Raw genomic sequence first — 26,629 nt, forward strand, 5'->3', positions numbered from 1 at the left:
CCTGCCCTTCCCAAAGCTATGTGTGGTACATATTTTTGGAAAACCCTTGTTGCCTATTCTGAGAACTGAAGCTGAAACTTGCAGGTGTATTTATTTGGCTCCCCATTAAATAAAATGATTGTAGCGATGTACGTACTTGAGTTAAAGGATCAGTGTTGGCTGAAGAAGCATAAACTATACTTTTCTTTTACTTAAAGCAACCCATGTCCTTTCTCAGCATTATTCAACTTCCCCTCTGATTAATTGGATATTGGGCAACAATTTATTTGGTCAGAGATGAATGAAAATTGAGATTGTACATCTGATTAAGAATTCTGAAATATTACACTAATGTTTATAACTGTAAAGTCTGTTTTGAATGTCTCAAAATTCAGTTGTTTTTTCCTTGAGTCTGAAAAGGCTGTATGATTTCTGCCCATCACGTTTCACCATTCTTTTATGTTGTTTTTTTTTTCAGGCGAAATTACTATGGTGGAAACTGGGCCAGTTTTAGTTTTTCAGGATTATTGTCCTGGATTAAAGAAAATCAGGTAAAAATTTCTCAAATGATTTTTAATCATTGTCGTTAAATTCCGGTTGTTGGCATAATTTATTACGAGGTATTATCACAATATTCTTTCTCTTTGTGGAATGTTACAAATAAAATAGAATAAATAAATAAATAAATAAAATAAAATAGAGGCTATTTATTTAGAAGTCTGAGCATTTGGACTATATTGGCCAGTGACTAATCATATTATTTAACGAGGCATTATGAGCTTCTTGTTCTTTAGAAAATGGAACTTCTTCAGTTTGCTCTCGTAACTATTATGAAGTGCTAACTTCTGGCATAATCAGTGGAGTTGCTCAGTCTCCAAATGGAATATTCTCAACATTCTGTTGTGTGTCTCAGAGATTGCTGTGTGGACAGATGAACATAATACCCAGATCATTGTATTTTCTAATATGGTCTCCGTTCACTGACTTCTGTCTCAAGATTTGGAAATAACCCAACCGTGGGAAACTTGTCTTACAGTTGACTGTATTCAAATTTATATTAAATCTTTAGTAAAACTTGCATTTCTCTTAATGTTATTGTCAGATCCCTAGAGCTAGATTTAGCACAAATGTTACTCTGCTACAGTAACCAGCTCTAACTTGCTTAACTCCAAAAATCTGTATGGAGAAGGCATTAAAACAATTAAATAAAACAATTCTTTTATTCTTTTTTTTAAATATACAGAGGTACAACAGATTATTTGGGAATAGATTTATATAGATCAAGAACAACCAGCACAGTACAAAATGTAATTTCATAATTGTTCTTTGTAAGCAAAATACGGACATCAAGGATGAGTGTGAAGACTGGAGAAAATTGATCCTTGAGAATGAAGAAGTTATTTCTCTTAATAAGAAGGATAAAACTATTCAACATGTAGAAGCTTTCTGTTTTGGCGAGTAAGTATAAATATAGAAATACATAATAATTTCATATGCTCACTGTTAAACTATTGTTTTGTGTTTCTGGCTTCAAGTACTTCACCACCCTACCATACTTCCAGTTGGTCTAAAAAAGTAATTGTGAACTCTGCAATGTCCATGATCTGCTTGTACTTATGTTGAAGTCACGTGCACTGCCTTGAAACCAATTGGTCCTTCTTAAACTGCCTCGTCTGAATCCAGTGTGATTTGTTGACCAACTTTCATCTAGTAATTTACATCTCAGTAAATGTTGCGTGTTTAATTCCTCATTTGTTATGATGTACCATCTATTGATTTTTTTCATTCTTAATTTGGTTAATAGGTTTTATTTTCCTACTAAATGTTAAACACATATGTTTGTGAAAAAGATAGATCATGTAAGAACAGGAAATGCAAATGGACCATAGTACTGTAACTGTAAGATAGTTGACTATGCTAAAATGCTACAGTGATATTTGTCCTTTGTCATTTTTTTAGATTCATTGTATTTAATCTGTTTAACAGTACTTAGCCACGATATTTTGTCAACAATTGCATGATCAGAGGCTTCTGGAAGTTCAACAGAAGTTAAAAAGCAAAAATGCCCCAAATGTTTTGTATTTGAAGTAAGGTAACTCATCCCTTACTTTACCTATGACAGGTAAAAAATACTTGCTCAGTTGGAAATACACGTTTAATTTCATGACTACTTATTATTATGGTATGCCATCTTAAAACTGAGGATGTAGCTTATCACAATCGTGTTATGTCATTTGAAAACTTAGGAAAACAAGGAAGTAACTTTGTGAAGCAAAAATGTTGATCAGTGCATAACTGTAGTAATAAGAAATGGTAATTGTGTGGGGTCTCAATTTTTGAATTTCTTTACATTCATTATTTTTATCTCTTGGGTTTTGCTCTGAACTGAACGTTATTCTGAACTCTGGAAAGGTTCTCTGGGTGAACTATGCAAGTTTAACCCTGAGTCTTCTAGTAAACATCTTAGGTTGCTGAAGGAAGCACTGCCAAATAGGTACTCATATAAAAACATCTATGTATTTATTTAAATGTCACAAACACTTTAACAAACAAAAACGATACATAAATGCAGTTTCTGCAGTCTGAAGGTCACAGGCTCAGAATTTCTTTATTGCATGTTAATGGTTGCTAGACCTTTTCTGCAGGTAAAATGTTATGCTTATTTTAAAGCAGGTATCAATTGAGTATTGTAATTGTAATCCTACTGCCATAACAAATACTGTTCAGAATCAATATTAAATCATCTTTAAAGTTTCATACTTAATTTTGAAAGTGAATTTCCTAGGACGGTATTTTATTGACTGGTGGCTGGCTCAAAAATAAGTTCCTTAACAGTAAGATTTCACAATTTTTAGAAGTAAGTACTGAATACTTGAATCTTCCGTTTTGTCCTGCATCTGCTTTTAAGCATTTACATTACTCTGAAAGCAGCATGCTGTCTGTATCATCAGACAAAAAGCAACCAAACACACAGAAACCAGCCCCCTACGAGAAAGAGCCATAAGTTCAATGAACCTAGCAAAGATAGCAAAGAAAAAGTTTTCCAGAATAACTTTAAACTTTCTGAGAGAATCAATTACTGTGTTTCAGACAACTTAAACATTCTGCCTAGATTCTGTTGTTTTTGCTTAACTTTTATAACTCCTATGAAGTAACCATTAAACATTTATTTTGAAAGAATAAACAGCTGGGTAGCAGTATAATATACACAGTGCAAATCTGAAATGAATGGCCTTAGAACAAAGTGCATCCATCAAAGGAAAAGAATACTGTGTCTACAGCAAGCGGTATTGAAAAAAGGCGAATGGCTGAAAAATAAATAGTGAACACCTGTGCTGAATAAATTAACCAGCTGGTTGGCAATTTTTCATTTGACCTATCTGAAGGGGTTGCTGTTGCAAGGCATTAATAAGACACATTCATTTTAAGATATCCCTTTGTTAGTACCATTAATTGATGAATGGTGGAAGATAATATTCTAAATTTACACAACAATTTGTCTGCAGATGTATTATTTTTTTTCTGAATTAGCAGAAGAATTGTCAGTACAAAAGTTCAACCTGAGTGATTTTTATGGACAGCTCTTACATTATTCAGGAATATTTGTTCCTATAGGAAGAACGTCATGAATTTAGATTATGTACAGGTTTTCGTTATAAAATGCATAGAGATGCAAATCATGTAGATTTATATATTTGTTTAGTGGGAATTGAATAGAGTTAAAATATGTAAGTATACATTTCTGCTATACTGCTTTTCAGTGGTATTTAAAAAGAGAATGTACTGCAAATGCAAATTTTGATCTTTTAAAAGCAATAGGAGGATCTTTAAAATGAGAATTGGCTGGACTGCATATTAAGCGTGGGAGAAAGCAGAATCAAGAGTTGTTTCTTTTCTTTCTGTGTTATATAAAAATTTATGATGGATTAAATAAAAAATTCACTGTTACTGCATTTGCGTATCTTTGCAAACCTAATGTTCACAATTCCTGAAAATAATATAAACAAACCCAAAGAGAACCCCACAATTGATCTTCATGTGTAGTTTTAGTAGAGAGTACTCTTTAAAGAGCACTTGACAGCTTTTTTGTCCCTTACATTTTAAAGTTATTTAATGTTTGCAGTATGAAGCAAAAGCAGATAAAAATGAATGTGCAGAAACAGATTTGTTTAAGTAGTTCTTCCTTACACCCATTCCATTATTTCCCAGGGCAGTGTTTTACCCCTCTCAGGAATGAGTGCTTCCTGGTGGCTGTACGCAAGCTGTGGCACCAACTCTTACTTTCATCAGCCTGTAAAAGCTGCCCGAGCTCATGTGAGATGAGCGAGTAACAGTATAAAGGAGAGAATTTGTCTTCCTTCCTTACTTGAATAGAATCTTTGCCTCCTCCTTCCCTCTTTAAGTCCGCTGATGCACTAGTAAGCATTTTTATATGTGCTGAATAATTCCTTGCTGTTTGGTGAATATTAGGCATCCTGATAGTTACTGAAATTTCATGCCATACATGTGCAGGTCACCTTTAAAATCACAGTTTGTTAGTTTTCATCCAAAATCAAATTGTTTATTCAATGCATTAATGGCTTGTGGTGTAAAGAAAAAAAAGATAATGTGAAATTATTGCTGAACTCTTTTCACTTACAGTGATGCTGATTTGATTCATTTGATTGCTGACGAAGTTGCTGGAAATTTTTAACTTCAGCTTCAGTTCAAAATTCCGTGTTTCTTTACAGTAATGCGCAGGAAGTAGCCTCTGTTTATATAAAGAATTTCTGTTTTCTTCTGCAAGCTTGTTGGAGGTGGTGGTGTTGTTTTACATTGTATTTTTTAATTACAGAAAACCCAGTCAGTGTTTCATTACTCCATTTATTTTGTTTATGTAGGTATGTACTGGGTACGGCTATGAGAGTTTTGATTTTCGTGTGAAGTTCATTCTGCACTTCGATTTTGTTAAACAAGGACACAAAAGTGTTCTATTTTGTCTTTCTCCAGTAAATGTACTCCTCTTGAGTCAGCCTAAGAGCCAGATTTCATTAGTGGATAATACACCTGATTTGGCCAGGATAAAGAAATTCTAATGCTTTTTAAGAAGGAGGTTGAGGTTTCCGTTCCTGGCACAGGCTCAAAACTTTAAACAAGATTTAAAGACTCTTAAAGTTTTGTGGTTTTTTTCTCTTCTTCCCCTTGTGTTTTTATTCAGTCAGGATGCAGCTGAAGATGTTGAAGAAGCTGGTGCACTAGCACGGGTGCCTGCCTTTGGAACCTCTGTTGCTGAGGAGGTCGCTGAAGAACCGGAAAAAGAATGCTCACCACTGGAGAGCTCCGTTCCTGGAGCTGAGAACTGGGAATCAGATAAAGCTACGAGCACGGATCCACCAAATGCAGCAGAAGGGAGCGTTACAGAAGTAAACTCTGAGAATGAAAGTTCTCATAGTACAGCATCTGGAGAATCCACTCTGGAATTGGGAAAAAGTGAAGCTGCACTCTCAGAAGTTTCTGCCCAGGAACCAAAGAAAATCACATATTCCCAAATTGTTAGAGAAGGCAGAAGATTTAATATTGATTTAGTTTCTAAGGTAGGAACTTAGTATCTCTTCATACAGCTTCATTTACTTTGTTTAATATGCAGAAATTTGAAAAATACATACGTTTCATTTTTAAGAAGGCTGTTACAGTACTTTGAGGCAGAAAATACATTCTCTTGACAAATAAGAAAGCATTAGTACTAATAAAACAAAGAGGAGCTGTTTAATAAGGTCTTTTTACTGTTTGTTTATAATAAAAAAGCCATAAAGCATAGCTTAGAAATCTGTAAAAATAAATCTCCTGAAATTTTTCATTCAACTAAAATTGTGCTACTTAAATACAAAGATCTAAAAAATAAATAAATAAATAAATAAATGGAAGAAACAGAAAAGTCTCATCTAAATGAAGACCCCTCTTTTTAAAATGAAAATAGTTTTTCTGTTTGGGGGGTGTCTCCTCGTTTTTAGTGAGACTTTTCTGTGAAACTCTCGCATTTTCTGTCCCTCTCTCATTGTGTGTTTTAGTTTTCTGGCACCTGAACCACTGAATTGCAACTAATTTTATTGGAAAGTGAAAATACCTAATCTGTAACAAAACCCGAGTAAAATTAGTTGTTCCTGCTACTGTGCCTTTTAGTAGAAGAAGACACAGTATTCTGTCATATTTGTCATAATCTTTAATCTCCTAAAATCTGCCTTTTGGCTACTGTTCAGTATAAGTCCCTGCAAATCCAAGGTAAATGGCATTTTTTTTGTAACTTCTGTTATTTATGTGCTGTTTGGTGGGCAGGTTTTGTGTTTAATTCGTTCAATATTATTTTGCAGCTACTAAATCTTGATATTCTTTTATTCAGATTTTACTTTGTGTGTGCTTGTAAATAGTTACATAAAATATCTTACATTTAATAACTATTGGTGTCACTGTTTTTTTTTCTTTGGTGTAAGCATTTTCTCTTTACTCATTATATTATTTTTCTTCATTGTGCAGCTGCTTTACTCCCGAGGTCTATTAATTGAACTTCTGATCAAGTCAAACGTTAGCAGATATGCAGAGTTCAAAAATGCAACACGAATTCTTGCCTTTCGAGAAGGAAAAGTAGAACAGGTATCTTAGAATTATGTACTGTCTGTGTTTAACCTCATATTTTTAAAGTAAAAAAAAAACAAACAAACAGACTTTCTGAAGTTACATGAGAGTTTAGTAACAATAAGCTAGTATTTTCCCTCAAAAAAAGGAAAGGGTTTTTATTTCTTTTTAAAAACAAAAAAGATTTGTAAATGATGTATCCAAATATTAAAACACAACACGAAAAACCTAAAACTAATTAAACTAAGACTGGATATGCATGTGCATACCAGTAAGTTACTGTTGTAAATCTTTGCCTCATATATGTTGTCAAATATTTAGACCATGATTGACTCAGCAGTCACTTCTTAAAGACTCACAGGTCTTAGCTTTTCAGTTCCCTGGCATAGGGACTTCAGGAGGAGTCATTGGTCTGATAACGGTAAGAGGAGATGTTTGGCATAGTTAATTAATGAAAGCTCTTTTCATTAACTCTGCAGTCAGAGATGCAAGTTAAATTGATGAAAAATAAAGGGGAAAGAGAGGAAGAAAAGGTTTTAGTGTATTTTTGCAGAAAATAAGTAACTTTTCTTGTTGTGGTGTTCAGAAGTAATTGAAATAAATATATAAGTAAATATGTGTAATAGAAGACAAATGATTATCTAACAAAAATTTCAATTTCCTATGGTGTTCCATAGTTTTCCTACCTGGAGTATTAAAAGTATCTGGAATTGTTAAAAAATACATATTTTTCAGGTACCTTGTTCTAGAGCAGATGTCTTCAACAGCAGGCAGCTTGCGATGGTGGAAAAACGAATGCTAATGAAATTTTTGACATTTTGTTTGGAGTATGAACAGCACCCTGATGAATACCAAGGTAGTGTTTCAATCAGCAGTGTACACCCTTGTCTTGCGAGTTCGTGCATTCAGGCAAAATTCTGATAGCTCTCCTGTGTTCTCATTCTACTTATTTTTATAGATTCATTTTCAAAGTATACTTTGAACTTTTCACTGTAATGTTAAATTCTTCTGCTTGTATACTTGTTCTTCTGTTTCCCTCAACATCATTTATTATTTATATTTTTCTTTAACAAATTGTATATTGCAGTAAGTTCTCAAGATGTTTTATACATTTTTTTTTCACGTTGTTTTTGGTTTTTTTTTTCCTCTCAGGGATTTTTTAATATGGCGTGAGGTATCTGATATTTCTTCTCTGCTTCTTTGGATAGGATACAAGTCTTACTTGACAGTATGTTGCCACAATATCAGAAATGGAGAAAATAGAGTTTTTAATTTAGGGTATAAATGTAATTTAATACCTGACAGGGCAAGTTCAGAGTGTTTCTATTAATTTTTGGCTTGTCTGGGGAGAGAATATATTTAAGATGTGTTGTCACAAATATATTGAGTATGAGGTCAAAGAGGAAAGTGGCTAACAGAAGGAGTGTAATGGGCACCTACTCTCTACTTTGTACACTTGAGAATACTAAGAATTAGGTGGTGTTGCACTCTGTCCTTGGAGTCAGAAAATAAACTCAGGCAAAAAAAAAAAAAAAAATGAGGACAGGAATAGTTAAACTGTTAATGTAAGTTTCAGGCTGATCCAAGTTAGTGCTTGTGTAGCATGATCATAGATCCATTAAGCAATGTTTTGAAAGAAGGTAGCTTTAGGAACAGTTCTAAAAATCACTTGTGTTAGTCTGGTTGCTTAGAGCTGTATGTGACACTTGGATTAGGTACAAACATCAGAGAAAGTTCAACTGTACACAGGACAAAATTGGTCAATATAGAGAATCATCTGGCAAGATTAGAGAAGCAATCTAATGAACTCTGCAAAATTCTGTAGGGGGAATAGCTCATTAAACCCAGGTGGTTTGTAGATTACAGGTAACTTCAATTTTTTTGCTGATGGAAGAAGAAGAGGTACATAGAGTAATGATACAGGTGGTATTGAGAAAATCTGTTAGGTAAAAACAAAATTAAAAAAAAATCCTACATCAGTTTTAAATTAATTCTTTGATTTACGTGTCTAAACTACATGAGATTTATTTTACTTCCAAAGATAGTTAACAGCATTTTGCTCCTGTACTTTAAAGTACCCTGAGAAGAAAATGGAAGTATTTTGAGGCAGGTTAGTATAATGTAGGGACTTCACAACTTTAAAGTTGCTCCTCGTGAACTGATTACTTCCATTGCAAGTCACACTTTCTATAGGAAGAGTTCATTGTGGTTAAATTTAAAACAAAAAAAAAAAAAAAAGCAAACCAAAGAAACATTTGTGTCAGTCGGTTACTTCCATGGCTGTATGTCAGGCAGTAAGTTGTGTTTGTGGGCTGAGTCTTAAGCAGAGTAAGTGGCTTGATAATACTAGGCACAGCATTGCTGGTAGTTCTGCTTATTCCTGTGAATTTTCACATAGTTGAAATGAGCTTAAGAACAAATCTGTGAATGGTATTGAAATATTTTCCTGAAAAAGTACGGGATTTTATTAAGGTAACTGATATTTTTAGAGATGTATAAAGAAGAAATGCTTCCATTCACTATCTCCTAAAAGACTTGTATTTCTTTGGAGTGAAAGTGTCAGCAATAGTACTAATTTAAAGGGGAAGTTCCTCATCACTGACTTCTGCTTTTTTTTGTGCAAGTGAACTAAAAAAATTATTTGAATGGCCCTTCTCTGCATATATTTACAATCTAATAACTAAATCAATCTGGATTCAACTGTATGAGCGTCTTTCAGGTGATCAGAGTAATCTGCCACCCTCAGGCACTTCAAAACCAATGGATTTATGTGCCCAGTTTCTCACATTTCTCATAACTTAGAAATATATTTAGATGAAGATAGCATAATAAACAGAGGGAGCCATATTCAGATGTAGCTCTTTAAGGTGTTCGTCTTATGCAGTGGATTTGTGTTATTCTGAAATATTTTAGTAGAGTGTTATTTCTTTCTTCTGAGAGTTTTCTTTATGGAAGTTACATTATCCATTTTGTTCAATATTTATTGAACTCATTTCCTTTTATAATTATCTTTGTGTATTTTAGCCTGAAGAAAAATGTTTCTGTGAGAAAGTACAGGTGTTGTGCTGTGCCCTTTACTTGAATTTACCTTTTTTTCTCAGACTACAAGAACAGTACATTTGCCCAGTTCTTAAAAACACGAAAGCTAACACCTAGCTTGCAGCACTTCATTCTTCATTCTATCGCAATGGTGTCGGAAAATGATTGCAACACTCTTGAAGGTCTTCAGGCAACAAGAAAGTTTCTTCAGTGCCTTGGCCGCTATGGCAACACACCATTTTTGTTTCCTCTTTATGGTCAAGGAGAGATTCCACAGTGTTTTTGCAGGTAGGCCTTAACTTTTTTTTTTTAACGCACATCTTCAAAACAGGAAATATTTGGTAACCTTATGCTGATAGAAGTCATTCAATAGAAGACATCTCACTAACAATTTCATGTTGATTTTGTTGACTTTGAATTTTCATTCGCTGTGGAAAGTCTCAAAAAAAGTCACAAAGTGACAAGTCTCAAAAAAAAAAAAAAGCATATTTTAGTTACAATAATAATAATTACAGGATAGTCAAGCACTCAGCTGATGAGATCAGGAAACTAGATTTTGAGGAGTATTTCATTGAGAGAAGCAGGAATGCTGTAAGTTATGCCATTTTGTATGTATTCAGATATCATTTGTTTAAATACCAGTGCAAAGTTTTACCTACTTAGTTGTTTGTTGGACAAATTCTGCTTCTTCTGTGTGTGCTACAATTATGAAATTTTGTTTTAGAGCTTGCTGTTGATTGTTAACATTCCTTTCTTGTCTGCACAATAGATTTTCTTCTCAGTAGCACTATGTAAGCTACAGTTAAAAGACTGGCCTTGTCAGTTGGAGCTTCTATATTAGTATGTAGGATGGGTGTAACTACATGTTGATAGAAATATTCTAGAAAAATTATTGTACTTCAGGGAGGGTGTCTAAAAAGTAGCTGATTGCAACAGCATCGGGTGTTACTTGGTCTTACTTGGCCGTGTGAAATTGTCCTCTAATGTTTCGGTATTCGTCTTTTTAAATTGCCATTAGTTCACCAGGCTATTAAGAATTGTTCTGTACTGTATTAAATGGAAATTTCATTTGGTAAATTTTTCCAATAACTTTTCAGCTGTATGGGAGATTATGTAATTAAGCATACAGAATTAGTGAGCAGGATTTTTAATGTATTTGTTCAAATTTCTGATAAGAATTCTGGACATAATCATGTTATAGAATCAGTGTTTATGGATGTTAGGGATGTTTTTCCGTCTTACCAGGATGTTGTGTTACCAGACACGAGTACATGACCAATAGATGAAAAGTCAAAAGGAGCCATTACAGAAGCACAAGTCTTGTATTAGTCTCCTTAGACTTTCTTGGATATCAAATACCTGGAAAAAAAATTACTGAAGTTCAACTTAGAATTCTTGCTATTTTTTTTTCTTGCAGACTTAAAAGCCCTTCGGCTTCATTTGGCTTAATAGTCAGCACAGGCAATTTTCTGATCTGCTAAGCAATATACGTCAAGAATTAGAAACAGTGGTGTCTAGAGGTTGTATGAGTTTTCTTATTGGAAAGCTCTTTGACAATCACAGGAAATCTTCAGCTGGATTGAACTTTATAGCATTGTTTGCTGCACTTCAGTTTGGTTTTGTTTTGTTGAATTGCAAGTCTTATCAATATGATAAGGAGAGTATGTGAATTGTTTCTCGTAAGCCAAGAGATAATTGTGGCTTTAAAAGATTTGTATAAAGATTTTATAAGCCGTTTAGGTAAAAAATTAGGAAGTTTGGAATGGCTTTACAGCTTAGAAGGCAGGCACAGTATATATATATTTTTAATTAATCCCAATTAATATATCTGGTCTGCCTGGGGTATTTTATCTTTTTAAAACTGAGAGGTATCGGAGGAATGCTATTCAAACTGTAAAGTAGTAATGCCACAACCTATACATCATATCCTGCAGTTTTTATCACCAGGTTATCAGAGTAAGGTGTCACCTGTTCTGTGATTTCTAACCGCTGTTCTATATTCTGTTTTAATGTAAACCTCTTAAGCGTTTCTTGCAGCCAGTTACACTGTGTGTTCTCATCAAGGCTACTGTTATAAATGGCATGCATGCATATTTATGTGAATGAGTCAAAGACATTTGTAAGTCACATCCCTGCATTCCAAATGAATTCTGCATAAACAGTACAACATTTCATAACTACTGATGACATTTGAGTGAGTAAAAGTGGTGTTAGTTCTTTATTGGTTTAAACAGGTATGGTTTAGGAGAGAAAATTAAACTTTTATATCACTGTAATGTACCTCCCAATATGTCGAGGTGCAGATGTGAGATTTCTGTCTCTATAAATTGAATCTGTGGTATAAGTAAGGTCATTGGAAGCCTCCTGCTATTCCAGGCTAAGAAGCAGAACTTTGCTGGCTTGAATACCAACGGCCCTTGGTTCAAACTTGTAGGTATGAAACCATTATCTTCCTTCTTTTCTGATGAGGTAGTATGCATTGTGCTTGGTGAAAATAAATTAATGAAAAAATAACCTACAATTTGAGGAAGATCATACCGAACCTTTAGATTTGTTACAGTTAGCATAAGACGCCAAAACTTCACTGAAATATGTGCGAGGCAGGTGGAGGAATCGGCTTGTTTTGTGGTGTGCTGTGCTGACATGTTTGTTGCAATTCTGTAACAACTTTAATTTTCCTGAAAACATATCTCTGAAGAAAGATGACAACTGAGCATTGCTGTAAGCTCAAAAGCCTCAGTAATGCAGCATTTGTATTGCATGGGGTGATTGTGTTGTTTTTATATACTTCTAGAAATGACTTTCAGGAATGCCCCAAACATTTCCTAATGAAGGAGTAAATCTGAAAAAATGGTCAACTTCTGATTTTTCCTTTGTAGCTGAGGGACAAGTAAGATATTTAGGTTAAAAATAAATCAATCTAAAGTAACTGCCAGATACGAGGCTATTTATTTTGAGCTGTGACCTCGTTTCTGTGATTTTTTCCACGTGCTTGCTTTGTGAACAACTTGAATTCTGATCAAGTCTTTGAGTTTTTCTTCAGCTTGTTTTCAGATTCTTTTTTTTTCTGGACCATGCAAATGTGAGCATCCAAATGGAAACTGGCCTTTCTAAGTAGTGGTGCATTTTTTTTTTCCCCAGTTAAAATTTTGGAGAGAACTAGAGACTGTTCATACGCCATCTGTTTGCATGTGAAAGATTTGGAGGGGTGATACACCCTGCTTTAATTTTCTTTTTTTGTTAATAGTCATCCAAGAAATGACAAATGTGGTCCTGGTAACAGGGGATCTTCTGCTGCTTTGCCATGGGAACTAATGATCCACTGACTTGTATGGGTAATCAATTAATGTCTTGCATTTCCTATAGAAAGGCTCTGAACTTCTACTTTTTAATTGTGTATTCATTTTGTGGGTAATATCACTTTTTTTTTAAATAGTTGTTAGAGATTCTAGCCTAAATTAGTCATTTTGTGTCAGAGCCAGTGACTGATAATTTTGTGATAAAGATTTGATGAAGATGGTTCTCCATTTTAATCCCTGAGTTTATGAGATGACTGAGTCCAGGCTGAGATACAATGGGTTGTGCAATTGATTTGGGAAGTTCTTACATGTATTTCGAAAATGAATAATCAGTTTTTACCCTTACATTTGAGCCATTATCTGCTACAAATATTGAAGCTTCTAGGGTTGCCTTAGGTATTTAGTATTTTCAGTTATGTACATGTTAAGATCTTCAGGAAGCTTTTGGTAATGTAAAATTAAAGCCGGATCTTAGGAAACCTGAATATAATATGCATTTAAAATTGATATATTTAAAAGTTCATAATAACATCTCTTTCATTTGAAGCTATAAATAAGTATCAAGTCTTTACATGTAAGCAATATGCATTACTTTTCTGTATTAAAAGATTTGCCTTATTATTAAATTTAAACAGTGTTGTTACTTCCTTTTGACAATTGCATGACAAATTTGACTCTTAGGAAGTCTGCAATTCTGTGCTAGTAGGAAAGCATCTCAGCTGACTTTAAAAGCATAGGCTGTATCTGAGAGAGAAGTTCTAATTTCAAAATAAATCATGTTCATATTTATATATCCATTATCACTTAAGATAATTCACTTCAGACCAGAAAATTTGCTTTAGAATTAGTGACCATTTGCCATCATTGCTTGGTCTTAATCAAAATGCCAACTAGTAAGAGAAGCTGCTGTGCTGCTTTCTTTGTAATTACTACATTTTTACTTGCAGTTCAGTGATACAATAAAACTCCTGATGCAGTTTGGCTTTTAAAGACAAACTTGATATATTTCTTTTCAGTTTGTTCATAGATGAATGCCAAATGGGCAAGTGTTTAGCATGACTTTGTAGGATCAGTTGTTTGTTTTTCCCCCTAAGGAGAAACTCTTTCTTGGGATAAACATCATGGAAGTGTGATAATCCATCAAGCTGAAACCTGTTCTCTAGTGATGGATGGATAGATTGGTAAAGTAACTCAATAATCTTCATTTTTTTCAGGTTATTCACAGATCAGTGAGCATTGTCGTTAATAAAGCTATGGAATGCTTTTGTGTCCTTGCCCACATTATTTCTCAGAATTTGACAGGAAAAGACTTTTAATTTGGGAATAACCTTTGTTGGGAAATGCATTCTAATGCATTGTATGAAACTTTTAAAATACATTGCAGTTCTAGAATTTATCTTTTTTTCTCAATGAGACATTTGAATTGTTTACAAATATGAGAGCTTTTCTTATCCTTACTGTTTCACTTGCAACAAGTATAGTCATTTACAAAAGTTTGTACTTCCTAAGGGCCTTCAGCTAATACTAGGATATATCACGTGGAATGCTCTGAATCATAAGAATGTTGACAAAATGTATATGTTTTAGAGCCCCAGCTAGATGTGGAAAAAATTTCAGTGGTGAAATTGTATTATAGGAATTGGAACGTACTCTAGTGCATTATTTTGGTATTATTTATCAGCCATCTCCTAATAAGCAGATTACTCTCTGATTATGTGGGTAAGCACAAAATGTCTTATGTTAAAGGATTCAGACATGTTGATGTATTACAGCATTATGAGCAGATCTATGGAAACAACCAGTGTGAGATGTAAATGCTAATGTAGTTTAGCAGAGTCCATTTTGATTGAAGTAGAAGGCAGAGAAAACTAGCCTCCGAAACATTACTAAATTAGTAATATAGTCTGTGAATTTCTTTGGTTAAGATTACTTGAATTTGGAAGGGTTTTTTTGGAAGCCAAGAGAACATAGATGCATTTTGTAGATGACCTGCTCAAAGACTGGTTTCTGCAGTTGTTCTTTTTTGAGCCTGTGCCCTACAGTCTGAATCTCTCAGCTTCCTCCTTGAGGGCAAAACTGTTGTTTAATTGCAGATAAATGACGTTTTTTGAGGAATGGCTTCTTCTCTTACAAGACATATAGAGCTTACAGCCAAACAGGTCTCGTACTTTCACCTTCCATAGAAGTTTGTGGTTAACTGCTGTCACAAAAGTAGAGAAACCACTGAACAATTTTGTGGGTTTTTTTCTTGTCCTGCCTTGTGGTAATGTCTTACAATTTACACATGCCTTTGAGCTTAATTAGTAGGATACTTCCTAATTACATAGTTGAATATATTGTCTGTGGATCTTTACCTTACTGACTTAAAAATCATCTGTTTGAGTATAACATCCAAGAGAATGCTTATTAATTTGTACTTACTTTTAATTAGTGTTAATTGCAGTGTCTTGAAAAAATCTTTATATAATTCTCCCATTTACTAAGCCTTAAATTTTTTTTCTTAAATTCTGGTAATTAACAGCTATATGGTGATACAAGTACATCTGTGATATGGCTGAAGTGTGTTATACTTTATTTTGGAGCTTTACATAAAACTCAGTCAAGAGCATGCAACTTAATTGTAAGTTAATTTTGTAGTAACTTTACCTCTGAAGCCTGTTCTGAAATACTTTTGCAAAACAAGACGCACAAGTATCGATTAAATTCATTGAACATACTATTTTGAGTAAAAATGTCATTATTTTAAGGAAGAACATTGGAATGTTGTGGTTTTTGACCTTTCAAAATCTTGAGCCACTTTATGGCTCTGTAACTACTTGTATTAGACCTGGTCCCATTCTTTTACCTGCAGTTTTGAATCTATGCTCAGAAGGTAGCAGCCTCATTCTTTATCATATTGATCATCATCTTTGCAGTGTGTAGTTTTTCATTACAATTTCTGGAAGCACGTGAAATTTAGTACTGTATACTATTGTATACTGTGTTAGTAATACCTTATTAGTAATATCTGGTTTTGCTTCAAGAAGTGACCATGCTTTACCATATAGATTTATGAGACTTTTTGCTGGGTATAGTTTTACACCAATAAATTGTCATAATTCTTTGTAATTTACAAGTCTTTGCTAAAATCTTTGTAGTTTTCACTCTTCCTGAGGTTTTCTTGTAATTAGTGTATTTATATATTATTGTATTAGGTTAGTTTGGTACTTTTCTGTAAACCTACAATTCCTTTTAAATATGGCTGAAATCTGAACTATTTAAAGGCATGAACAGGAATACACATTTCTCTATATAACATTCTTAAACCCGTACAATCAAGAAGAGCTTGTTCTTAGTTCTGCATGAGAAGAGTTTGGTGAAAATGAAGGGTACAGAGGTCCTCACTTTACAGAGGTCCCTCGCTGTTATTTCAGTGTTCCAACTGGGAGCTCTGCCATTGTAGCAGCTCCTACCACAGTACTGCCAGATCAGAGGTCCAGAATTTCTTTCTTGCAGTTCTAGGACAGATGCCAAGATCTGGTAGAAGAAGCTACCATGCTGTGTAAGTATAGGCATAAGAATTCTGGTTTCTGCAAAAAACTTTCTGATGGTTTTCTTAATTGGATTTGTTAACTAGGATGACTATAAATTCATTAGGACATTTTTAAAACTCTGAACAGGAATGCTGAACAGAGTCCCCAGGAAAAAGAGTAGTTAACGCTGTCTTCATTTGCTTGCTCTAGAATTTGTTGTCATTTATTATCATTAACTAAAAATGCCAGAACAGTTCTAGGTGGCAGTATTAAGTATTTCTTTGGTGCTGGTTTTTACTTTTTTTTTCCTTCTCCAAAGTGATTGCTGCACTTAATGAAATTTGTCTTTCATATGGGATCTGTTTTGAAAAAATTAGTTCTTTTAACAGTAGCTGCTGTAGTTAATTCATTTGTCTGCGTTCTACTTTTTAGTGTTTTTAAAACATAAAGCAATATTGAAGGAAATGCTTAGGTCCTAGAGACCTTTTTCAAACAGAATTTAACATAAAAATGGGCACACTGGTTGGTCTGTGTGGGGGGAAAAAAATAAATTGAAGGAGAACTGCATTACTTCAGGCCTTGGCATATTTTTCTTTGATCTTGCTCCAAAACCTTCTGTGTTGGTCATATAGTATTCATCTTTTAGAAAATGGTTGTTCCAGAAAGCTGTACAGTTGTGAAGAAAAATATTTCCTCATTAATCCCTCCACACAGTTTAGAAAATGGAAGACAAAATATATGCCAGAGGTAAAAACTTTTTCATATGAGTGGAACTATATTTCGTGATATAGTTTTCCACGTCTTTTTTTGTAGTTTCAAGTTAAGGGTGGTCTGCAAGTTCAGGGTGTTTATAATATCTCAGTGTTGGAAATAAAGATGTCAGATGGAGAGATGTTCTATTTTTGTTCAATTAATATCTCAGAGCATTACATCAAAGTGGTAAACTCCTCATGTTGCAACAGATGCAGCAACCCTGAAGCCTATTTTTCTCTCGTGTTACATTAGTGTTTAATTAAAGAAAACAACTAGTTGGAGTCAGTTACTTTCTGTGAAATGTAATGAAGATTTATTTTGTAAGTGACCTTCACTGTATTAGCTGAAGCAGTAATCAGAAAAATTAATAGAATAATCCAATTATATACAAACTCATAAATCATCACAAATGTGTTGTCAAAAATCAAAAAGCTTTTAATATGTACGATTGCTCCACAGCTGTATTAACAATTACACCTACTGGTTCTTACCTTGATGGGAACTGAAATGGCATTTAAAGGCTGCATATGAGGGAGGGCTACCAGGCCAAAATTTTTCAGAACTGTTAATTTAGTTGTGATAAGATTTGATGTCCCTGGGGCAAAGTTGAAGTAGAGTACAGTGTTCTTGTTATCCTTCAGCAAAACTTAAAATATTGTTGTAGGCAGTAGTTAATTAGAGTAATATCAGTTTAAATGCCTGTCATTCAGGGTTAATGGTATCAAAGAGTTCCCTTGTGCTTGGAGTCACATCTTCTTGAATAGCCTATTGTATGAAAGTAACATTAGCGCAGTGATTTCACTTTTGCCATAGATTATTGGGTCGACATTCAGTTAATATTTCAGCTTCTATATTTAAATAATTTCGGCAAGTTCTTCCTAAATATGAAGTTTTCCAGGCGGGGCTGTTTTAATAGGTATTTTGGCTCTGCATGGTTGTTTAATACAGTACAATCAAAATTCATTCCTATTTTCGTTTAAAAAGAAACACTTTCTGCTGGCCTACTGTGAAAACAGGTCATGCCCTCCTCAGCTGGATAGCAGACTATTCGTGAAAATAAGTAATTTGCATTTTTGTGCAGTCAAGCAGCAAAGTTCTTTCAAAGCACGTTAGTAAAATAAAGTGTGTTTGTTTATATTAAAAACAAAACAAACAGCCACCAATCTTTACTGTAGTTGAAGTGAAAGGAAATGTATAGTTTCTACAGTTTTTAACTAGGTAACCTTAGTTCTTGTTAGGAAACACTACAAACTTTTTGTTATACCGTATGAAATAAATTTATCAGAGTTTTTTGTTTGTTTGTTTGTTTGTTTTAAATCCTGATACCTGTTTTATCAGCTTAGAAGTCACTCTTTGCAGCAGCATGGACAGTGAGCCAGTGTCTCAAGGCCCTGTAATAATTCTTCAGCGGTTGTTATTTTGTATTGTGTTCAACAACATCCACACAACCATGAGCAGGATTCAACGTGATGAATTTTGCTTGGACAGAAGTGGTGCTTCTAGGGTATTGGATCTTGTGATTTGGCAAAAAGCAAGTAAGAAATATTGTTTGCATTTCCATAAACCATTTGTTGGAGTACAATTTGTAAGAGATGTGGGCTGTTGACACAGTTCAGCCATTGTCTATGCTGCATTATTCATACTGGTTAAAAGGTATTGTGGTTTTAACTGTCCTTGAACTATATAGCATGGCTTTCCAGTGCCAATACATTTTCTGTTTTTGGAAGTCAACTTTACAACATCAAGCTTTTCTTTTCTTCCAAGTTTATCATCCATGAAAGTTACATATGTGACATTACTGACTTGGATTTGTTCTTATGCAAGGTGTCAGGGTAAAAAGGCAATGAATGTTCTTCAGTACTGCAGAATATCTTTAATATGTAATAAAATATTTCTTTCAGGGCATCATAATATCAGTATGAGGTTCACAATCTCTTCTGCATCCCTGTTTTTTTGCAGTGCCTCATTGCATGGTCACTGAATTGACAAAGAAATGTGGATGAGTTACAGCTTTTATCTTTAATTTCTATGGAGACTACCAGCTCCTGACAGACTGTTTTCTGTGAGCTGCTCTTGCAAACAAACAGTGCATACAGCGGTATGATAGGGAAGACAGAGAACAGTTTTGCAGAAATAGACTTTCTTGTACTTGTCAGTTGGTATCTTTCATTAAATAAAGTAAGGCACATTTTTAACAGAGGAGAATAAATGTCAATTTCACTTGGAAATATATTCACATTAAAATGTGCTTTTAGTTTCACACCTGTGGAATAATTGAACTTCATCAGGAAATTAGAACATGACAAGCATTGGTTGAACAATTAGTGTTAGTTCTGCATACTTACTGTAAAGTTTCAGTAATACTTGTAAGTTGGAACTCAGCAGTAGTTGGAATTCAGCAGTAGGTCTGAAAATTGGTCACCAAACTGAGAATTCAGAAAATCCTTTTCCTAAGAATGGATGAATTAGATTTCTTTTTAATTATTTTTTACTCCATATTAATTAAAACAAACAAACAAAAAAAAAAAACAAACAAAAAACCCTACTCTTCCTGTTTTTAAATAATATATGATTTATTGGGATTCACTGAAGACTTGTAACTTGAAAAGCCACAAGTTGTAAGCCATGAAGTTCCCACGCTCACCCTGGAAGTCAAGGAGAACTACATTCCAGCAAGCTACCTTGCCTTTCTTAGATTAATGGTGCGCTGCAGCTGGGCTGATGCTTAGCTAATGCCATACAAGTATTAGAAATGTGTTAACACTAATCTTTTTAATTACAGTGCAAACTCTATTAAAGAAAAAATAGGATTGCACATTTCTTTATTTTAAATGCAACACCTACACTGACTCTGTTAATGAGATTAAAAACTAGAAATGACATCCATTATGCCCTCCTGCTTTCAGCTCTGTCCATTCATCTGTGAGCTGAAAACTAAATAGCTGGGTCACACTAGAATTTAGTGGAATAAAAGGGATGTTAACTGGAAAACTTAGACTATCCTTCTCAGATATGGTAAAATGTGACAAGTTTGTAGCATGTTCAGTATTTTAACAGATTTTTATGTTTTCTTTATTCTGAATAGCAGGTATCACAAAAAGGCATGGGTTTATTTAACTTGTAGGAAGAAGGAAGGCTTGATAACATTTGACAGTTACCTCAGCAGTTCTCTCTGAGAAGGGGATACACAGTTTATGCCAATATGAAGATTGTATTCTTTCTTTTCTGCATTCATGAGATCAGTGATAGCTGATTGAAGTGAATGATCCATAGGAGAAAACAGAATAACAAAAATTCCCAAGATACATCAGACTGAACAGGATGAACTTGGAGTTTTAAGGGATCAGGGACATCTCCCCCATCTTCCTTCTTCACATATTTCCACACTGGCTGGAAAATTTAAAAAGAGAGATTCTTATTCTTTCAACATAATAGGAAAAATATTTCATCAGTGATTGTACTGTTACACCTTTTGCTACACTGAGAACTTCATCCTGTCTGTTTCATATTATTCTTACAGTAAAAATATCCTGAAAATAGTGCACTGTTAACAAAAAAATAAGGACTGAATTGTTGTCCAGGCTTTTTTGGTGGCATTTTCAAGAATGTTATCTTACTTTAAGATTTTTTAAGGACCTAGGGTTAAAGCTTTTTAGAAGTACTGACATTGCAGCTATTTGAATGTTAATGTGGTCCAGTTAAAACTTTGGGCATCTCTTAACAGAAATTAAGCTTTTATTTTTTTCTTTTTTTTTTTTTTTTTGTAGTTGTTAGTTATCTTGTGTCTCATCATATCATCTGAAAACTAATCACCAGAGGCTTAGCCTGGAAGATGCAGGAAGTTAGGATGGGGAGATAAACCTGAGATTGTGTTTGTCACCAGACCAACTGAACTTCTACTGTGCTGCTTCATGGGGGAACAGTTTTGAATCTTGTGTATAGGACAGATTCACGTGGAGAAGAGCTTTGGTGAGGAGTAGTGTGACATCCGGGCTAGTGATGAAATCTTGCAGTGGGCTCCCTTCACGTGAAGGCCCAGATTTCATTCAGGTGCTGTCATATTAGTTCTTTGGATATGGAACAAAGAAGGTGGCTCACTGACCTTTCTAAAATAAGGAAACCTGAGTATGATTTGCTTTAGCAGATTAGTCTCTGGTCCTAGTTATAAGTAGTCTGCAGTGAAACAGAGTAGAGAATAGAAGACACGGGTCTTAGAGCAGCATGTTTCTAAGCAGGAATGCATGCAAGGTGTAGTTGCAGGTTACCTCTTAGAATGAACCATGTTACAAATGCTGTGGTAAAACATGCCTGTTGAGGACTGAGTTTGAGTTGTTGACCCCTACTGCAGCAGTGTCATTCTACTGAATACATCGCACTGCATCAGTACTATCTGACCAGATAATTACAGAATCTCTTACAAAAAGCTATATCCTGTAACAGTTGGTATCAACACATTCAAAAGTAACTTCCTAACACTTTAGATAAAATAAATTATGATATTTAACTGTCAGTCTCCTTACAGTATAAAAACAGATGAGTTGTAGTTCTGGCTTACTGTTTAGATAGTGTAGTTTACTTTCTCTTGTGTGATTGGGATCTGTTCCTAAGTAGAAAACTGTTCAACAGCTTAGTTACTGTAACATTTTAAAAACTGACTTGTGAATCTGGTTCCTTTTTCTGATTAGAACTGTTTTCTTGTTATTCTGTACATAGCAGCTAGATATTAACATTTGCAGAACTTAGGGAATGACTGTTTGTAAGAGGACACTCTAAGATTTTAAGTACCCTTTTCTGTTATCCTCAAAATTTAAGCTCCTCATAGCCAGTGAAGTGCCTACACTGCTTAGTGTCATGTGTGAACTGAAAAGTAATCCCCACAGATTCATAAGAATAAAGGAATAATTTTTGAATCACATTTAAAATTCAGATAGGAATTTGGTTTGGTTACTGTGTGTTCTTCTCATTCTATACCATCTGCAGTGTAACATGGTCAGTAGTTACTCTGTTTGTCTGCAGTAAATAGGCACTTTTCCTATTTTTTGAGGATTGAGGATGATAATAGAGAATGAGTTCTTAAGCTAGTGTAACAATTTAGGAGACTGTGATAAATGCAGTTTAAAAAAAAGGTGAACAAACGTTTTGCAAAACTACATGGCGGTATGCTTTTTTTTGATAAAGTTTTGATTGTCTGATTCAGAAATGGACTTGTCATTAAGAATGTACTGTGACAGTGTGCACAATACTTTGCCTTGCTCACATGGCTTATGGTTAGTTGTGATGGGAATAACCTTTATTTTGTATGTTCCTAGGATGTGTGCTGTATTTGGTGGTATCTATTGTCTTCGCCATTCTGTGCAGTGCCTTGTAGTGGACAAAGAATCAGGACGGTAAGGATAATATAAGTAACCTTCTGTTTATATACAAAATACAGATGAAAAATGTGTTAGGTCAATTTAAAAAAAAAAAAAAAGATTTTTCAAAGATCCTCCTTGATATTAATAACACATCAACCTTGATTAAAAGTAATTTGTGTATAGGTCCTCCAGAACAAGGAAAGTGGGTCTAGAATATAGAAACTAAATTAATTTCCCTGTGATATTACTACAGCTCCTGATCACCCAAGCTTGGAAGACAAATCATTTCAGCTGCCGGGGGCTGGTGATGAGTGATGTTAGTTTTCCTTGTGGCCTTACCTACTCTAATTGATTTTCATCAGATGACAACAAAGCCCTCTGTTATTGCGTTTTTAAAAATGGAGCTCACCTAAAGACTCATCAGATTAATCTCTGCTGATAATGCATGTCACTCCAAGAGAAAAGACTTTAATGAGTTTTTAGGTAGATTGTTGTCATAAACTATGCTGCCCTCTTATTCTAGGATAAATTCTTTTACAATATCAGGCCTGTAGGCAGGCTTAAAGTTGAGCTAAGAAAAATCAACCTGTAGTTTTTTCCATAGTGGCATTATTTGACACCTCAGTAGGCTATCGTGGTGTGTGTTACGAACGTTCTATCAGTCGTTAGACTACCTGCAGACTTTGACTCTCTTAAGGTTCTTTTTTTCGATTTTCAGTTGTAATTGAAAACTTGAAAACATTCTGTAGAAAAAGCAAGCTAGAAACTATGTAGGAATATCAGTAGTTTATCTTGCTTACAAATAAGTTAAACAAAATACACATAGACAAATTGTGCAGTGTTCATGACTAGTTTAGAAACATTTTTCATAGAGTTCCAAATTTTATTAAGGTTTTAATTTTTTAGGTTTTTTTTCAGTGTACACGTAAGGACAATTTATACTTATAGACAAAGCCTTGATTTTCATCTCAAACTTCTTATTGTTTGTTTAGTATTTTAATCTAACCCTAAGTATCCACAAAGTTCATTCCAGCTCTTCTCCAGACACAGCTAACATTCTGTCTGGCTCAGAAAATGAACAAGCAGTTCAGTATCTAGATCAACTGCTTTTCCACTGTTTTTTACTATCTCTGATATGCAGAGAGCAGTCAATGATAGTCCCAGCCTCCCCAGTTATTTTTAGCGTGTTATTCTATCCCTTTTTGAAAGTAAGATTCAGAGGAGACAGCAAGAAAGTATGCAAACTTTTAGATGCACTTGTTTTAAAGTTTCATTAATTCACTTCCAAATTTCTACTTTTTAATTATCTAGTCAGATTATGTCCAGTGTTTTAATACATATTCAAAACTTTCTGTGCTCTTGATGGAAAGCTAATGCGTTGTTAGAAAATAAAAACAAAACAAAACAAAAAAACCCAAAAAAACAGCATGTTGCTTAGTTTGAGGTTAAAGCAAATTGAATGTATTGATGATGATTATTATTTTTTTGTTATTTTCTTCATTTTTATTGTAGGTCACTTATTTGGCTTTGTCTGATGAACTTTATCAAATAAATGTCTATTATTAGTATTACTTTTAAAATACGTTTCCAATTATTTAATTATGTCTTGAAAATGGAAGAGATATGAGAAATGGAAATTTATACATCTGCAATAAAAAGATATAGCAAACACACAGTAATTTACATATCTGTCTTGAAATACTGCGTACCGGCTTTGTCAGTGCTGGTAAGTCCATTTCAAGGATGTCGCCCTTAGTCCATTAGTTTGGATAATGAGCCCTATAAAGTACATTTATAACTCGTGGCACTGCAAGGAGATGGATTCTAATTTTCATCCTTTTATCTAGACACATTGAAAGAAGGTCAATGGAGGGTTCTGTATGATTCATTGTCCCAACACATATCAGATGACAGAGACCTGATAATGTCAGTGCATAAGTGTCTTCCATATTTGGAAGCAGTACTTGAAAGAAATTTTCTCAGCATCATCCTTTGAAGTAAAGTGGAGACTGATATGAAATGCACTGTCTCTTTTCTGTTCAAAATCTTATCAAACACACAGCCTGATAGCTATTCCTGAACAAAGGAGAGGAAACAACACTTAGCAGGAAAATAAAAAGCACATAGCTGCTTTTGCTGGCTTTGAGTGATGTAACATGACATTTAATCAACCTTTCTCCTTCGATTACATGTAGGGGGGTTTCAGGGGAAATTGTTTCATAAACAATAAGAAAGGTTATAATTAGGTAAAGCTGTAACAGCTTGATTTCCTTGTTTATTTGCAATATTCAAATGAGTGCTTGTGAAAGAAATCAGGTTAACATTAAGAAAAAACTTTTTAAAGTTGCAAACATGTTGAACAGAATGTGACTGTGAAAAGTACTGCATGTTTAAAGTTAATGCTTATACCATTTGATTTTTAATTACCACTTTGCAAGTTTTCTATTACATTTGAATATAGGTATATACGTAATGTTCAGATTCCTATGAAACATATCAGAAATTAGCATTATAAAAGTGTACTTACTTGTTATTAACTTCTTACTTTTTTATGTAAGCATTGCCTCCACCCTTCTTCAGTTTTCATTTCTGACTAGAAGAAGCAATGTAAAATACTAACCCTGCTAAAGCTAGCGACAGCTGACTGCAGTTACTTATCTAGGTTTGATTCTCATCTTCTCTAGTTGTATAGATGGTCTTGATCACAGAAGTTACAATAATGCTTATTCCTAAGGCACAGCATGCATGTCACGATATTTACTGATAAGGGAACGATATGCAATGGGGGAAAATAACACCATGATGGTAAACCCACAAAATCATTCAGAGTATGACTTTTCCATGTAACATGAAGTGTGAAATATATGCTGTTTTCATGCACAGTCAAATGGCAGAGTTGTTAATTTAAGTCTGTTTTCCTTATAAAGTTACACATTTATTAATACTCTAACATGTACATAAAATTGTATGTACCATGTAGAACATATAAGTATAGGATTTCTTTATCAATTGTTTTAGGAGTTCACATGATAAAAGTGTACAGATAATTCATTTGACAGATATATATGATGTGCCGTATAGCGTTTAAAACATCCATACTTTTGCTACTTTGTCTGAATTTATTAATTTGGTTTGAATTCTTTTAACAGATGCAAAGCAATTGTTGATCATTTTGGACAAAGAATAAGTGCCAGCTATTTTATTGTGGAAGATAGTTACCTTTCCGAGAGTGTATGCGTAAATGTATGTTATAGGTATGTAGCAAAACAGGATACTGCATCTCTTCAAACAGTAGTGTATTACTCTGCAAATTAAACTTAAAAGGATATTGTTCCCTAATTAATCTTTGTAGCACAGCCTAGTTCTGTGCATAGTTCTTCTCCTCTTTGTATATACTTGCAATTTTTTTCATCTTTCTGAAATGACGTATTTTTCTTTTTATTTAATTACAGGCAGCTCTCCAGAGCAGTGCTCATTACAGATCAATCTGTGCTAAAGACAGATTCGGAGCAGCAGGTACATATCAATTTTGTTTCACTTACCTCTTTATGAACTGTTAATGTTTAAACTGCTTAACTGTTATGAATTAGCTTATGCTGTTGTTTCTTCTTGAATCAAGGTTTTTGGTCAGCTCTCTCTATTGATATTTGTACTGATAAAACTGCTAGTAATACCTCTATATTTTAGTTCTGTGCCTGATGTTTCCCTGATCGTTGGTTCATGCAATATTAATTAACAGTTTCTTGTGTAAGATGTAATGTTTTTTTATAACATTCATGTCTATAGATTGAGATTCTTTTCATATTTGTTCATATCTCTTCAATTTTTCTGCTTTGTCAGACTTTTAAGGTCAGCAATCTGTGTTTTTTCTGCTGCTTCCTGTATTCTCACGTATTAAATATAGTCTACAGGCTAAGAATATAGATGACAGAGAAGTGTGTTCTTCCTAACCATTGTTTCTAGCAGTCTTGCATTAAAATACTCCTCTCATTCCCATATAAGAACTGTCTTGCCAACTTAATTCCTAAACTCATCATTTTGGAAAGGACTGTGCTGTGAGGTTTTCTTTCTGTTTTGCTGTTGA

General features: G+C 34.1%; 1 protein-coding gene across 3 annotated transcripts in view; it reads left to right on the forward strand.

Annotated features, from left to right (window-relative positions):
• CHM (CHM Rab escort protein) overlaps positions 1 to 26,629 on the forward strand; it is a 56,540-nt gene that overhangs the window by 16,582 nt on the left and 13,329 nt on the right. The window contains exons 3-11 of one of the 3 annotated variants that reach the window (XM_042876665.1): positions 458 to 530; positions 1,313 to 1,437; positions 5,177 to 5,552; positions 6,490 to 6,606; positions 7,324 to 7,444; positions 9,690 to 9,915; positions 22,501 to 22,578; positions 25,695 to 25,799; positions 25,998 to 26,061. In XM_042876665.1, the coding sequence (XP_042732599.1) occupies positions 458 to 530; positions 1,313 to 1,437; positions 5,177 to 5,552; positions 6,490 to 6,606; positions 7,324 to 7,444; positions 9,690 to 9,915; positions 22,501 to 22,578; positions 25,695 to 25,799; positions 25,998 to 26,061 (1,285 nt within the window). Of the gene's footprint in view, positions 1 to 457; positions 531 to 1,312; positions 1,438 to 5,176; positions 5,553 to 6,489; positions 6,607 to 7,323; positions 7,445 to 9,689; positions 9,916 to 22,500; positions 22,579 to 25,694; positions 25,800 to 25,997; positions 26,062 to 26,629 lie in introns of those variants that run through there. The other 2 variants (XM_042876666.1, XM_042876667.1) reach the window with 2 other exon arrangements.

Source organism: Lagopus leucura, unplaced genomic scaffold, assembly GCF_019238085.1.
Source record: "Lagopus leucura isolate 7727_CA_CO unplaced genomic scaffold, USGS_WTPT01 Super-Scaffold_100016, whole genome shotgun sequence".
In the NCBI taxonomy this organism is placed as follows: Eukaryota; Metazoa; Chordata; class Aves; order Galliformes; family Phasianidae; genus Lagopus; species Lagopus leucura.